The following is a 17,212-nucleotide window of genomic DNA, read 5'->3' as shown; positions in this document are numbered from 1 at the left end:
CGCGGCATGTAACAGATGAGCAGAGGCTCAGGCTCAAGTATGGCGGTGCCCATGCGCCACGTGGCTCAGGCGCCAACAGTGCATCGTGACGAATGTTAGGTTGAATAGTTTACCCTGTTGTTGGTTCTTCTTGAAGGTCGATATGACGCGGTCGGCGTGATGGTAGGACATGATCGTTATAGCTGGATTCTTGGAAATTATATATTTATTATCCTATAACCAATACAACAATTAGCCGCATATGGACCTATGATATTACTCTGGTCAGTAACTCCAATCTCGTCGTCAGATCTTAGGCAGTTACATTAATTATTGCTATGATTATTATTATTAATTAATTATCACTACTGAGACTCTCAATTTATCTTATTATATACGGCACTAGATGCGGATAGTTATAAACTCCTTAAGGACTTATGAACAATTATAGTTACAGTTTATAACAATTTACAATTAAGTATAGAATTAATAATTATTGAATACGATTTAGGATTTTGTCGCTCACGGTGTTTATATTCCGGTCATGCCAAATTCACCCTGAAACTAAAGTGCGATTGAGATTGAGAATGGAAATGAATTGGGATATAGAAATAGTATATGGGCACGTAATCTTATGTATCCGGAAGACGCAACGGGAACTGTTGATCTGAACGGCTAAGTCGATTTGCCCAGTTGGAGAGCTGGAACACAGTACATACAGTAACGCAACTCCCTGTTGGTACCTTTGATGTTACGAGGGTGGTCCCAGAAGTACCCGACCTGACGTACAAATAGCGGTTGTTGAAAAAAATCACTGTAGGGGAAAGCACCAACTTTCTAAAGCTTAACTATGAAATTTGAAGACGCTACGTTGTTCAGTATTTGTTTGGCAGCCATCAATAGTGGGCGATCTCGGTGAATTTGCAAAGATGGAAAAAATTGGTCATCGTTATGTGATACAATACTTTCATTTGAAAAGTCTTAGTCCAACCAATATCAAAGCCGAGCTGCATTCTACTCTGGAGGAGTCTGCTCCTTCGTTTACAACAGTAAAATATTGGGTAGCAGAGTTTAAACGAGGCCGTACGAGCTGCGAAGACGAACATCGCAGTGGTCGACCAAGTGAGGTGGCCATTCCAGAAATGGTGAAGAAAATCCACAAAATGGTATTGAGTGACCGTCAATTGAAAGTGCGCGAGCTAGCAGACATGGTAAACATTTCAAAAAGTGCTGTACATCGCATATTGGCTGAAAATTTGGAGATGAGAAAGCTATGCGCAAGGTGGGTGCCGCGCTTGCTCACAATCGAACAAAAGCAGCGTCGAGAGGATGTTTCAATCAAGTGTTTGGCGATGTTTTGCAGCTACAAAGCCGAATTTTTGCGCCGATTCATAACCATGGATGAAACATGGGTCCACCACTTCACACCTGAAACGAAGGAACAGTCGAAGCAATGGACTGAAAAGGGGGAATCGGCTCCGAAGAAAGCAAAAACAGTTCCATCGGCAGGCAAGGTCATGGCGTCAGTTTTCTGGGATGCGCGTGGCATAATTTTCATTGATTACCTTCAGAAAGGAAGAACAATCAATGGCGAGTATTATGCGAACTTATTGCAGCGTTTGGGTGATGAAATCAAGGAAAAACGGCCACATTTGGCGAAAAAAAAAGTGTTGTTTCATCAAGACAATGCACCAGTTCACACATCCATTATCGCGATGGCCAAAATCAATGAGTTAAAGTTCGAATTGCTTCCCCACGCATCCTATTCGCCAGATTTAGCCCCCTCGGATTATTTTCTCTTTCTAAACTTGAAAAAATGGCTCGGTAGTAGAAGATTTACCAACAATGAAGAGGTGGAGTCTGCGGTTAAAGGCTATTTTGAGGAGTTCAACGGTTCTTACTATAAATAGGCCATCGAAGCTATTGAACATCGCTGGGAAAAGTGTATCGAGCTAAAAGGAGACTATGTGTTGAGAAATAAAGATATTTTTTCCCAAAATTTTTGTTTTCTTTGTTAGGTCAGGTATTTCTGGGACCACCCTCGTAATGTTGGCCAAAATGGAGTGCGCATGCATGAAATAAGCAAGTTACCTAGGTATTAGGCGTTGCCATGGTTACCACCTAAATTTCTTTCTCTTTTCATCCTTTTTTCGCTCTGTCAAAACTCACTAAATTTATTCGCGTCGCACTTTAACAAATTCGTTGAAGTGAGTAAGAGTTGTTCTAGGAACATATTAGAACATGCAACGTGAATAAACCAACTATTACAATGAAATAATCTGATCTTAATAAAAATTAATAAAAAATTAATAAAAAAATTGGTGGCGGTGGCGATGGCGGTGGCGGTGGCGGTGGCGGTGGCGGTGGCGGTGGTGGTGGTGGTGAATGAAATTGAAGATTAAAAGATTGAAGTTTGACAATCAGAACAAAAAGAGCCAAAACTTCTTTGTCCTTATTGGTGGAATTTCAATCTTTATCTTTAATCTCAATCTTCAATGTATAGTCTGATTCCGGTTTTACATAATAAGTTTCTACAATAATGGCCATTCTACAATAAGTCATTAGTCATAAATCAGAAGTTAGAAGTTGAAAATTGACGACTGTGATTGATCATTTTCCAGTTTCTGACTTTTGGTTTATGACTAATGGCTTATTGTAGAGTGCGTGTAAGTCATTAATCATAAATCAGAAATTGGAAACTAAAAATTGACCAATCACAGTCGTCAATTTTTAGCTTTTGACGAAGGTCCATAACATATAACAGTTCTGAAAATGTATAGTATATGTAACGTAAACTGTAGATTTTTAGCGCTGGCAATGAATTTTGAAACACAACTACTTCAATCATAAAAAATTTAATCAATTAGAGTTCTTTATTTCATGGAAAGAAAGAAAACAAAGAACGTTGATTGATATATTTTCTTATGCATAACGTATAATGCATTACAAAAAATGAACCAATCAAAATCTTTTATTTCTTTCCTTTCCTTGAAATAAAAGATTCTGATTGGTTGATTTTCTTGTGCCTTAAATAGGATTTAATTTATAAGCTACGTTCTAAAACTTCTTCTCTGAGGAAAATTTTACTCGAAATATATAGTATACTATAGTAAAATCTTCCTCGGAAAGGAAGTTTTGGAACGTAGCCTTAAGACAGTCTCAAAATAAAAAAGAACTATGAATACCGTCCTGTGATTAGTCTTGCCCTTAGTTTCTCATTGGATCTAAATGTATAAACCAATCATGCTCAAGACAAGTTTTACAACATGTTGCAAAACTGCTTTTTCTGCCAAACGCAGTCAATGGGTACACTCAGTACTACAACCACTCACTGAGCATTCACTAAGCTCTTATATCTAATTGGTGTATATTTTTAGATCTAATGGAATATGCCAATCAGAATGCAAACGCTTGCTGATCGGTTCTAGTACTGGATGCACCCATTGGGTGCATCCAGAAGCACGACCGCTCGCTGAGAACTCAATGAGCTCTTTTATTTATTTGGTCTACATTTTTAGATCTAATGGAATATGCCAATGAAATGCAAGAGCTTACTGAGTGCTCAGTGAGCATTCGTGCTTCTGGATGCACCTAATCACTCGGTGAGCAAACTGCATTCCGAAACCTATCGAAAAGAAGTGTTGCAACCTTTTTGGGCCGGCTGTACACCTGGTATGTGTGTATTTTATGCATGTGATGACGTTAGAATATGGCGTCTCGATCAGATGTTGTATAGAGTGTGTCTGCCTGCGATGCCTGCCGTCTCGCGAAAACTAACGAAGATTACCGTCTGCATCCCACCGTGATACGTGAGTTCATCTCAATTATGATCAACGATCGCACGGCTTGGTTTTAACTCGGCGGCTGGTATACCGTGGGAAAAAAAGAATCTCAGCACGCGACGCGACTCACAAGTGCGGACACGGCGACATGAGAGAGAGAGAGAGAGAGAGAAAGAGAAAGATAGAGAGAATGAGAGCGCATACAGAACGAGAGTAACGAGAAGCGGAGACGCAAAAATATACGCGGATGATATATACTGGACTCTTGGTGGTGCTTGACTGCTAGAATGCTCGATGGAGCAGGCATACAACTCGACACGGCAACGGATGTCGTGCACGTGAAACACACGTTCGGTCTGTTCCTCAAGGTGTCTCGAGGAGTTCCGACGTGGCCCCTGGTGACCCCGTGGCACACGGTCGGGTCGCCGAGGAAATCAAAGGGAATGAGAAAGTAAAGTGAAGTAAACGAGGAGCGTGGGAGAGAAAATGAGAGGAAATTGGGTTGTTAACCCGCATCCTTTTTCTCTACGTTGCTCTGGGTCTCCGCGCGCGGCGTTCGATTTATCTTATGTAATTCCCGCGAGTGCATCACGCCCCGCGAACGCCGGAGCCTATACGCGTGCGTGCGTGCATGCGTGCGTATACATACGCGTGTGCCGTGCCGTGTGCGGCGAGCGATGCCGTGGCCATTTTCGCGTTTGCCCTCGCGTTTTGTAATCGTTATCAGCTCCATATTTGAATTCAACAAGTAATGCAGGTCATCCGACCGCCGCGAATCCCAGGCGTGAATTCCGCGATCGTCGGGAGCGAGAGTCGACAAATTGATCTCGTGTAGACGGTCGACGTCTGAAACGGATCGTTTCAGTGGCGATTTAATTCTCTCGCGAAGACGCCGAAGGTCTTGCCAGAATCTGGCCTGAATCTTGCTAGATCTATTGTGTATCTTGCAATCGGGTGAAAATTACAAAAGTGAGCAAATTCGCAAGTGTCGACCACGTAAGAATACAGTGTTTCACCTAAGAATATTTTATTCTTACGTGATGTTTCTACTTGAGGACTACGTTTTCCAGTGAAATATAGTCGAGTGGAAAACACTGATATTCTTACATGGTAGTGTTGACCAGTTAAAGTTATAAATATTCTACATATTAAATATTCGCTCACTTTGCAATTTTTCATTTCTTCTCATAGTCACACAATCGACCTTCAGGATTTCGTCTATTCATTATCGATGTTGATCGCATCGCGAAGAGGATCCGCAGACACGGAGTCGACGAAGAGCACGCTGTCGGAGGTGTGCAACGCAGGTGGACGCCATAGTTGCAAATTCCACGGGGAGGAGGGGTGGAGGGGGAGAGATATTCGGTACGTGGGCGCGAGTGACCGCGACAGCGACGATGACGACGACGACGCAACGTGACGCCACGCCGCCGAAGATGACAATCGGTCGGATCGAGTGTCCCATTTGAAAATCTGGTGCGCGATTCCGCGTGATAGCACCGGCCATTTTGTCGCTTATTAGTCGCGCGGATAAACAATCCCATATGCGAGGCGAATTACGAATTTCGACGTCATCCGCCTGACGCCTGGCCTCGAGGCTGTCGAGTTCGGCTGTTGGCTGTCGCGAGCGTGGCTCACATGCGCGGAGATTTTAATTTCACGATGCTCTCGTTTTCCACCTCTATCTTTCTCTCTCTTTACCTCCATCCCCGCGTCTTCGCTGCGCGGCACACCAAAAATAGAAAAGCGATCGGGCCCATTTCTTACTGTTTTCGCGGTGATTTTTATGTCGTAACGTGATATATTGCGGCAGTGCTTGTGCGGAACTCCTAGGGATTAACAATAAGATTACCATATATGAATCACAAGAAAAAGAGAGAAAGAGAGAGTGTGTGTGTACAATGAACACTTTGAAAAAAGATAATTCGAGGACGGAAGCAGGGGAGGGATAATTTTTTTATGCGTTAAATGTAGGTATTTTTAATAAAATAAAATTTATAGAATATAATTTTCGTTGATAACTCTTATTAAGATAAATTTATAAATATAAAATTTTAATTAATGTGACCAGAAGTCTTACAAACTCAAAAAGAGCATTCTCAACTGTGTTTAATGGGTTAAATATAATGTACCGCAAAACTTGATCTTTTTGTCATACTGCGAGAACTATTTAAAAACGCTCAGAGCGGAAAAGACCCGGTTAGAAGATTAAAAGAATATGGCTGAGACGATTCTCGATTATAACTTTAATAACTTATAACTTTAATAACAGCGTTAGTATCATATATTATCCATAGCGCAAGTATTATTATACACGGTAAAAAAATGTAACAATACCGAACTGTCGTTAAAAATTACAAAATCTAGGAATGAAGTTTTTAAACGATATCTGACCGAGATTTTGTATGTCATCTAGAGACATTAATAAATTTTTCATAAGTCAACAAGTTTTGAGATTCTTTAATTAGTATAAGAATGTGAAGAAAGAAAAGAAATGTTGCAAATAATATATTCGCGCAAAACTCCTTAGCGAAGTTTTTATACATATCAACGATATCCCGAAGAGATTTTTAATATCATCTGGAGACAATTGATTTTGTTTCAAATTTCCTTAATATAGGGACGTGAAAGAGGAAAAAATCTTTCTGTTGTAAATTTATATATATACAGGATGTTTGAAAATTAATGATAAATTTTTTGCATAGGGACAGAATGGAGTAAACTGAGAAGAAAAGTCCTCTACCATTTTGCAATTTTCGCAATAGTTAACAAGATATTAATTATTAAAAATTGCCGGAAATTGGTTTTCAATAATTTTTTACGCAAGTATTATCAACTTTACAGAAAAACTGCAAGATACGAAAATGATTTATTTTCATCTCATAGAGCTCTAAGAATTAAAAAAAATTTTTTTCGGACTTTTTTAATACCGTATTTTCTCATGTTGGTAAAAATAAGAAAATGCAGTACTAAAAAATTCCGATACATGTGTATATGTGTACTATGTATACGTATATATATATTCAAATACAAGTTATACTTATTTTTATATACAAAACATTAGAAGTAATAGTACAGTGTTTGGAGTTTTCGCAATGTTTTTATGTATGAAATTTATATGCGAGATTTACAGGAAGTAAATTTTTTTCAAATAAAATGAAGAAAAGGTAAACTGATAACAGCCAATGTAGATATGTGTAATGATAATGTGTTTATTCGCAGTAAAATACACATATAAAATATACACATTTCGATTATAAAGTTTCCTTATAAAATTCTTTACATAAGAAATAAAGGATGATTTTTCGTTTGCAGTGACTAGAAGACTCTATGCAACATGCCACCAGATAGGCCAGATGCATCGGGTATCGAAACTGACATAGAACTGATCTCGTCTCAGGATTATAATTTTGGTGAGAACGTCACGATGAACGATAAGGAAAAGGAGAACGCCAGCGTGCTGACCGACTCAAATTCAACCAACGATTGTCAAAGTGAAATTCCTAAATGGGAGAAGGTTATGGAAAAGAACAGTCAGTCGGATGACGAGCTAACGTCTCTCAGTTGGCTACACCAGCAGAATTTACTTAAAGGTTTGGACATTTCGAACCCCTCCAAAAACATGAAGCACGAGAACATGCTGAACAATAATATCTGCGACGATATGGCAGACTTTTCTGAAAATACCAATTCTGTATCGAGCTTAGATGATAGTTTCTGTCCAGGTAAGATGAGTGTTTTTAAAATATGTAATGCATTGTGTTTGCAGTCAAGTATTCTTATAATGTATATTAATTTTACCTTTTTTTTTTGTAATGCATTAATAGAGAATAATGGAAAATCAAACGCGACATTGAATGGGAATGGACAAAACTGTCAGCATCCTGCCAAGAATTATCAAAAGCCTACGCAAATATTTCAAGAATCTGCGAAAAGTCATTACAATATTTCGCCAAGTAATCAAACGAAGATTTCTTTGAGCAACAATAATTTGCCAATGTCTTATCGCAACAAGCATCCTACCCATATACCATATGATCCTCATTTACACAGAAATAGCAAACCACCGTATTCATTCTCCTGCCTCATATTTATGGCTATCGAAGATAGCCCCGTAAAGGCGCTACCCGTGAAGGAGGTTTACGCGTGGATTCTGGAACACTTCCCATACTTTAGAAACGCCCCTACTGGATGGAAAAATTCTGTTAGACACAATTTAAGTCTCAACAAGTGCTTTCGGAAGGTGGAAAAAGCTCCGGTAAGTGAATTTTTAATCGATGAAACGCACTGTAAGATTTTTACGGTAACTATAAGAATGTTTTGGCTGTACAATATCAACTAAAAGTATTAGTAAAAGCACATCAATCACTCTTAACATCGTTACATCGTATGTGTATTATAACTTTTTCTTTTTTTTTCTTTTTAGAATTTAGGAAAGGGATCGTTGTGGATGGTTGATGCACAATACCGCCCAAATCTGATTCAAGCGTTGTCTCGCGCTCCTTTTCCTCCCCCTACAACTCAGAATTTGTCTTCATCGGAAAAGGTGCCTAGAAAATGCATAAATACACGTCTCCCAGATCCGGTTCTTTTTCCATACCTATCCAAAAGACTGGCGTCTAGCAATATTAATGATAGTGCAGAAACCGAGATAGATAGCGACGTTGACGCAGCAGCTGCCGCTATGCTTTCATTTAAGCATGGACCTATCATTCTGAATCACAATAAAGGTACTGAATATGCATGTCTATAACATGTATAAAATAATAAAAAATAAAGTCCCTACCTGCATTTTGTTGAGACGGAGAGAGTAGCAAAGATGCAGTTAAAATGCTCAAGATACTTGACAATTTATACTCGTTCATTAATATATTTTTTAATGTAGATCGTAAACGAAAATTGCCGGACTCAGAAAAGTTGGTGCCTATAATTACCAGGAGTTCCAGTGAGGATCATACTTATAGTTGTATCGCCTCGATAAAATTAGGAAGGTAAAGATATTAATCTTGTATGATAAACGTAAAGATTACTTGAACAAAATAATAAATTTTACCGTTTTCCATTTCTTCCTACAGCAAACATTCAAACGAGGAAGAATTAAATCCAGATTTTGATGAACAAAGAAAAATTGCAGAAGGTGCAGATGCGCTTCTGAATCTGGCTGGTGTTAGTACAGCTCTAAATTACACTAGAACACATCATGTAACACAAGGTATTAACACGGCATCTAAATCAGACGTTATTTTAAAACCAAAAAAACGTTCTACCACGAGTGAGTACTCGAGTACGTCTGAAAAAAGACGTAAAAGATGGCGGGATTGGGGAGAGGAAAATCGATATCTAAAACAAATTAGGGGTTAACATAGACACATTTTGTTACATTTTACGAAAAATGTACATTATCGAAAGCTTTCCACTTATGCGCGAGTCAGGAAAGTGTTTAAGAATTTTACTATCTAGTAACAGGAAGATACTTTCATTTTATAGAGTATTGTCAGTAAATTCTTTATTCATTTCTATAAACGTGTTTAGAATCAACTTTTACGGAAATTTCATTGTTCGGGTTTCTTGTCGTAAACACAAAAAAAAACGCGCATGTAAATTCTTCCATAACTTCTAGTTGTCTAGTAAAAAGAAAAAGAGGGTTGTTGGATGCATTTCGAATTCATTGGTGTGGTTGCTCAGGGTTTACAACATGCTAAATGCCAAAATACATTCGGTAGCACTAAACAACAAGCAATAATAGAGTTGTAGTGTTAAAGAGATACTTTTTAAACACGCTGTTGAAACATGAATACAATTGAATAGTACGTGGATATATATCAATTTAAAAAATTATTATTACGTACTGAAGTAAGTAATAATAATAGAACTGTTGTGAGAGAAACGATTATATTAAGTATCATAGAGAGTTTAATTAATGATAAAGTTCTATATCAATTTTTCCTTTTTTTTTTTGTAGATATGTATAGAGGCATAATCAACATCTGTTGTCACAATGCTTATCCCAATAATAACGAGACCTCTTATTTGCAAACATAACATCGTGGCGATTTTCGACAGCCCCGGTTTTTGATGCCCAGTGTTACCATATTATTTCAACGGGAGTTTTTAGTCTCGTTATTCTTGAGATAGGCTACGCATTCAATAGAGAGAAAAATCGATAATATATTTAAAATGATTACACACATACATATTTATATGTATATGTGTATATACAAGGGGATTCAGAAAAACCTTGTCCTTGCACAGACGTGTTCCTGACTGAATTCTAAGAGGACTTTTCCTTTACGAAAATTTTATACAACGCTTATTTTTTAAGTTATTAAAGGATAAAGTTATCGAATCACAAGTCGTGTATAGAAGGTAAACAGGGGCGGCGCCGAGCGCACCGTCTGATGCGAGCGACAAAGGGCACTTGTTGCAATCAGCTGTCTAAGGACAAAGAGTTATTCTGTCTCACATAATAAACACTCACACACGCACGCGTGCACGAACCCACACATATTCTCTCTCTCTCTCTCTCTCTCTCTCTCTCTCTCTTTCTCTCTCTCTCACCTTACAGAGATTCGCTGTCTTTATACCGTCGTTACTTGACAGATAAATTTCGCCCGAGTTGAAATTTTGCTTCTACTTTGAATCATAGTTTTAGGACGTATATAGACTAGATTTATAATAGGTTCTAATCTAATGAATACGTTGACCCTATAAATGGCAGTTATTGAAACATTTTTTATTTTTAGGTTTAAAAGAAGTTTTCTGAATAGAAGCTGTAGATTAAGTAATGTTAAAAAAATCCTATTTGATTATTCAAATATCAAAAGGTTTATAAAGTTTTAATTGAACTTGGAAGAGCTTCAAAATAGGATTCAAATTTTGACTCGCGTCACGACCATGAAGAAGTAATATGAAGGCTCTTCACGTTGCCGTGTGATAAATTTACGTTTCAAGTAATAAAATAGGAGTTCGTTTTTCTTTTAAAAATAATATCTGAAGAACTGTAACACTTTCATCACTGATTTACTCACGCACTTGATCAATAACCGAGTCGATAGCACATGTATCATTTACGAAGAACGATTTACGAATTATTCTATCGATTTACTATTCTTAATTAGTACCGATTAATTATTTAACTCGAAATTAAGAATAAGAAACGTTATACACAACACACACACAACCCGACGTGATCCGACGCGAAACCTGAGCTTGACGATAACAATCAAGCAGATTAGGTTTTACGGACAGAATTAAGAGTAATATAATAGAAATCTGATTTATCGACCGCTTGTAATTGTTGATAAGTCAGGATGTGCCTAGAGGCTACATTGGTTACAGCATGCTACAAAAGAAGGCATTGGTTCATTTGACATTACGAATGTATGCTTCGAGATTATTCACGCGCTGAATCATAAGGTTCGTTCGCGTCGCAGCATGTTCCAGCATGCTTCTGCCATAATTGCTATTCACTCTAACGAGTCTGTTAGAACAAATCTTACGATTTAGCGCGAGAATAATCTCGAAGCACACATTCGTAATGTCGAATGAACCAATAATGCCTACTTGTAGCCAACAATTGTCAGATTGTCAATCGTGTTAATTATCATAATTACTTTTGGCAATGTTTACTAATATTGAATAATAGAATTATTCAACTTTGAAATATTAAATTTAAATTAATATTAATTCAAAAATTAAATTTTATATTTTTTAATTTAATTATTTGCGAACTAAAAGAATATTCCTCGAAATGAAATATTTGGTTGCCCTGAAAATGGCAGATTAATTATTAATTGCTGTGAACAATTTTCTTTTTTATAGTAAATGCTCGAAGTGTCCACCGTTCATTGTGACGCAAGCTCTCATCCGTCTCAATAAATTTTCCTGCAATCTGATAGATTTTCTGTCAAAAATTGCACATATGATGCGCCATTTAGTCTTTCTGGGAGGATTACTGGGCCCAATATTTTTGTTCCCATAATCCCAGCCCAGATTCAATTTCCAACGAATTTGGAAACTTTTGAGCCGCTCTCGCGGATTCTCGTCGTCCCATACGTGCGAGTTCAAAACTCCTTGTATAAACAGCGATTCATCATTAAATATTACATACAAAGAAAATTTTGGATCTTCGTCAGTTCTTCTGAAGAAATCCTCGCAAAATATTTTTCTCCGAGGATAGTCTTCTTCTCGTGGATGTTGCACGTTACTGTAATGGTAGGCGTGCAATTTTTCTTCTTTTAAAATTCATTGTATGGTCGAATACGATAATCCTTGCTGTCGAGCAATATCTTGAATACTGGTTTCCGGTTCTTGCTCAACGGCACGAAGAACTCTTTCTGTATTTCGAACGTTTCTTGCGTAACGCTGTCTATCAGCGTCTTTTTTTTTGGCAGGACGCTTCCGGTTTCGTACAGGATGAGTCAGGTATCTGAGGACACTCACATATGTACCTGTCAACAAGTTTTCGCAACAAGTTTTTTTCTTTTTTTTTTCTTTTCAGATAAATGGAGGATAATAAGTTGACTAATAAAATGAAAAGACACGCTGTTATCGTCGCTATACACGCGAATCACAGCGATCTTGAATCTTCCAATTTTTGAAATTCGCCCGATCGTTTGTTCACGAAGTTTGTCGAGAGTTACAAGCATCTGTGATGGCAATGTAGAAAGTGTTTCCAAGCGCAAAAAACATAAAGCATGTTCAGACAGAGTTAGAACATCACACTTTGTGCAGCAAGTCCAGGGCAATATTGATGAAGATCCTTCAAAGTCCATAAGAGCCATATCGAGAGACCTTCAAGTTTCTGAGTGCACAATCCGTCGTATAATCTTTCCGCTGCTTCGAGTATAACGCTGGCATGTAGATGTTTTGCTCTGTTCGAGTACAGCTCGACGTATCTTCTTGCAGCAACGTAATGTTGCCCATGACACTCACCGAGTATCATATCATAATATTCTTTACTGTACGCTGCTATTTCTTGATCCTTCGCTTCTACGATGCTCGAGAGATTATTGATTCATGGATCGATCGGTCTTTCGTATTTATCCGATCTTCGCGGGGGGTCACGCCATGCATCTCGACGCGGATTGGTCGCGGGGGACCGGATGGTGAATATTTCAAAGTTGAATAATTCTAGATTATTCAGTATTAGTAAACATTGCCAAAAGTAATTATGATAATTAACACGATTGACAATCTGACATTGGTTACAAGTAGGCATTATTGGTTCATTCGACATTACGAATGTGTGCTTCGAGATTATTCTCGCGTCGTTCAAGATTTGTTCTAACAGGCTCGTTAAAGTGAATAGCAATTATGGCAGAAGCATGCTGGTGCACGTTGGAGTATGCTGGAACATGTTGCGACGCGAACGAACCTTATGATTCAAATGAACCAATGCCTGCTTTTGTAGCATGCTGTAACCAATGTAGCCTCTAGTCGCATCCTGACTTACCAACAATTACAAGCGGTCGATAAATCAGATTTCTATTATGTTACTCTTAATTCTGTCCGTAAAACCTAACCTGCTTGATTGTGTCGTCAAGCTTAGGTTTCGCGTCGGATCACGTCGGGTTGTGTGTGTGTGTGTGTGTGTGTGTGTGTGTGTGTGTGTGTTGTGTATAACGCGTTTCTTATTCTTAATTTCGAGTTAAATAATTAATCGGTACTAATTAAGAATAGTAAATCGATAGAATAATTCGTAAATGATACATGTGCTATCGACTCGGTTATTGATCAAGTGCGTGAGTAAATCAGTGATGAAAGTGTTACAGTTCTTCAGATATTATTTTTAAAAGAAAAAAACGAACTCCTATTTTATTACTTGAAACGTAAATTTATCACACGGGAACGTGAAGAATCTTCTTATTACTTCTTCACGGTCGTGACACGAGTCGAAATTTTAATCCTACTTTGAAGCTCTTCCAACTTCAATTAAAACTTTATAAACCTTTTGATATTTGAATAATCAAATAGGATTTTTTTAACATTACTTAATCTACAGCTTCTATTCAGAAAACTTCTTTTAAACCTAAAAATAAAAAATGTTTCAATAACTGCCATTTACAGGGTCAACGTATGCATTAGATTAGAACCTATTATAAATCTAGTCTACATACGTCCTAAAACTATGATTCAAAGTAGAAGCAAAATTTCAACTAGGGCGAAATTTATCTGTCAAGTAACGACGGTATAAAGACAGCGAATCTCTGCAAGGAGAGAGAGAGAGAGAGAGAGAGAGAGAGAGAGAGAGAGAGAATGTGTGGGTTCGTGCACGCATGCGTGTGTGAACGTTTATTATGTGAGACAGAATAACTCTTTGTCCTTAGACAGCTGATTGCAACAAGTGCCCTTTGTCGCTCGCATCAGACGGTGCGCCCGGCGCCGCCCCTATTTATAATACCTTCTATACGCGATCTGTGATTCGATAACTTTATCCTTTAAAAATTAAAAAAATAAGCGTCGTATAAAATTTTCATAAAGGAAAAGTCGTCTTAGAATTCAGCCAGGAACACTGTGCAAGGACAAGGGTTTTTCTGAATCACCCTGTATATGTATATAAAATGTATGTATATGTGCATGTATATGCGGATGTCACATTGCACACATCAAGCTCGACATACTCATTCATGCATATACAATTAAACTTCCTGATTCTCAACCCGTGATGAAATAACTTTTTTGTTCTCTCTTTCTTACTTGAAAGCACGTACACAAAATGAAAATGTCATCGCGCACGCATTGTGCTTGTACGTATCGATACCTCATTCGTCACTTATTCCACGTATGTGATAAAATGATGAATGTGAAGTGGTGAAAGAGCAGGTATTCAATTGGTTAAGAACAGGGGAGTTTGATTGTACATATGTACAAGGTGTTCCCAAATTTGTTAGAAACAGCGAGAAAGTTCATGAAAAACTGAATTTTACAACAGTTGCAAAGCTGCTTTTTCTGCTGAACGCGACCAATTAACAGTAATTTCGCATGCTATAGACAATTTAAAAAGAAAAGCATTACAAATATAGAACTATTTGATCAATTATACATCGTAGATTTTATTAGATTTTAAATTCTTATGGTTTAAAAAAATTGATCGCAAAAAGTGTCTTTGCGATTTAGTTTTTCGTAAACTTTCGAATTGCAGCGCTTTCGCACGCAAAATTGAGGGCACCTTGCATATAGACACATCATGTGCATCGTTGCACATGTGTACAACATGTGTGCCACAAACGTATTATCAACAAAAAAGTTTTAAAAAAAGATTGAAATACATTTAACCGTGGTAGAATTCTAATTCCACCATGCATTCAGCATGATTTTGAAACAAAGAAATGTTGTCATTTCACTGTCTTTTTCTACTCTCTTTGTGGCTTTCAAGATAATTTTGAACAGTGTTGTACATATGTAGAGACCTTTCTAATGTATCCACAGACCAGTTTTGGTATCCAGTTGGAGACTGAATATTTAGCGATCGTGCTGAGATGTTAATATCGATTGGATAGAGATGAAAAATAGCGCTACAGAGAGAGCTAACCTATTTTTATTAAAAAAAAAAAAAAAAAAAAAAAATTAAGAAGAGAGAAAGAAAGAGAGATTTGATAATACCTTGTAATTGTAAGATATGTAAGTGTGCTACGAAGACATGCGACAGAATATTAGGCAAACTGGTCTTGTATACATTAATATGTAGTTCAATATAGAGAGAACATATATTTTTACAGGGCGCTGCCCGCGTGATAAAGGTTCTTCCTAATAATTCGCTGGTACGCAATTTATTAGCTTAAATATCACTCTACAAAGTATAAATATTAGCGATTCAAATGAGAGGAAAAAACATAACTGTTGTAGCGCAACCTGATCGATTTTTACATATCAATACGTGAAATGTACTATGACAATTTCGTAAATATTTATTCTATTTGTTATTTCAGGATTTATTCAGGATTACTTGCGATGATCTTTTGATATATCACTCAAAGAGCTCATCATTAGTATTACAGAGTGCTATAGCACAGAGTTTCATAGCATAATTACATAAATATATAGAAAAAATTCAATTAGTGTCTTTTAAATTAATAATATAATTGTAATTTTATTTCATTTTCATTTAAACAGTAGAAACAGCTGTGACAACTGGAAGTTGAAAATCTTAATTATCAAAAATAGAAAATATCTTTGAAAGAGAATTGGAAAATACGATTTGTGTGTAATAAACAGGATGCGCTACAAATATATATTTAATTGTGATTGTAGCTAGTCAGCTACACCAGAAGAAAATTCAATCTGAAGGTGCAAGAAAGAATGCCATACTCAATATGAGAAATATTAAATCTACTTTGATAAAATAAAAGAATTACAATATTATTTAAATAAAATAGAAAAAATTATAATTTTCAAAATTTATCCACACACATCTTCTAATATAAAATTATAAATATATTCTTTATTCCGCATTATATAATTTATATGAAATTTAGCCGCATACAATCTATACTTTTTTTGTTTTTAAATTTTATTTTACTGTTATTATTTCTGTGATATATTGCAAAAATGATACGATATTGTTGTTATACTTCAGTGTATCCGAAGTTTTAGAATTCTATATATTATGTTTAGCGAGAGTGTTATATGTATACATATATATGTATATTTATATATCTACATAATATATATGTATAAATGATTATTATTATTATTTATTAACTGGCATTCTTACTCACACCTTGAATACTCTACCTTGATATCGACCTTAAAATGAGCTGGCATCTTCAAATTGATAATCCTATGGAAATTTAATGTTATAGCTTCACAACAATCTGTTAATATCCTCTTAGTCTAGCTCTCGTTTGCTACGACTGAACATCTGTTCTTCCACATATAGTTAAATTCTAAACTAATCGGCTATAGAGTGAGATGCCATTCATCAATCATAATACAGTGTAGCTAATCGATAGGTTAAAAAAGCGTAGATTAAATCGATTAGTCACAGTAATGTAAAGCAATACACCAGTAAATCCTGACATTGGGCGAAATACTCTAGTCAGCCGGTTTCTTAAAGGGAATCATGGGCTCATGTGCAATGCGTTAATCGCTGAGTCGGCACGACGAGGGGATAGACTGTTACTTCATAATTGCATTATGTAGAAGGAATAAGTATTAATATCGTCAATTTATTTTTCTTAACGCGTAGTACCGATCACTACACAATACGAATTCACAAAATTTATGATTATTCGTATATGTTATACGCGGGCTATTATTACAACCGGCTGACAAGCGAAGTCATCCTATGACAGACACCAAAAACACAACAAAGTATGGAGCAAAGCAGATTACGATGTGTCATTGTAACTAACCAGGGACAATCAAAAGACATGATGTATTTGATTTGCTTCCATTACATAATATCGTGCCAAATGCAAAATCCTTTGGGTTTGGAAAATCGGAGATAC

General features: G+C 36.8%; 1 protein-coding gene across 5 annotated transcripts; it reads left to right on the top strand.

Annotated features, from left to right (window-relative positions):
- The first annotated feature begins 3,696 nt into the window (after positions 1–3,696).
- On the top strand, positions 3,697–9,979 carry LOC108749975 (forkhead box protein N3-like). 5 transcript variants are annotated; one of them, XM_018489098.1, is made up of 6 exons: positions 3,697–3,788; positions 7,077–7,486; positions 7,589–8,019; positions 8,188–8,491; positions 8,647–8,752; positions 8,837–9,979. In XM_018489098.1, exons 2-6 carry the CDS (start codon positions 7,099–7,101, stop codon positions 9,120–9,122), a joined length of 1,515 nt encoding a protein of 504 aa, XP_018344600.1. In that variant the 5' UTR covers positions 3,697–3,788; positions 7,077–7,098; the 3' UTR covers positions 9,123–9,979. The 5 variants fall into 5 exon arrangements, with proteins under 5 accessions (XP_018344600.1, XP_018344627.1, XP_018344635.1 ...); XM_018489125.1 differs by lacking the exon at positions 3,697–3,788 and adding an exon at positions 3,809–4,212; XM_018489133.1 differs by lacking the exon at positions 3,697–3,788 and adding an exon at positions 4,254–4,730.
- The last annotated feature ends 7,233 nt before the right edge of the window (positions 9,980–17,212 follow it).

This window comes from Trachymyrmex septentrionalis, unplaced genomic scaffold, assembly GCF_001594115.1.
Source record: "Trachymyrmex septentrionalis isolate Tsep2-gDNA-1 unplaced genomic scaffold, Tsep1.0 scaffold11, whole genome shotgun sequence".
NCBI classification, from domain to species: Eukaryota; Metazoa; Arthropoda; class Insecta; order Hymenoptera; family Formicidae; genus Trachymyrmex; species Trachymyrmex septentrionalis.
The sequence above is the reverse complement of the archived record's forward strand: the minus strand, read 5'-3'. Positions and strand labels throughout refer to the sequence as shown.

What these genes read in the sequence shown, in the direction of transcription:
- LOC108749975 (XM_018489098.1), top strand. Translation starts at nt 7,099, where the DNA reads ATGCCACCAGATAGGCCAGATGCATCGGGTATCGAAACTGACATAGAA. An exon ending in CATTCTGAATCACAATAAAG is followed by an intron (nt 8,492 to 8,646) that starts GTACTGAATATG and finishes TTTTTAATGTAG; the next exon opens with ATCGTAAACGAAAATTGCCG. An exon ending in GCCTCGATAAAATTAGGAAG is followed by an intron (nt 8,753 to 8,836) that starts GTAAAGATATTA and finishes TTCTTCCTACAG; the next exon opens with CAAACATTCAAACGAGGAAG.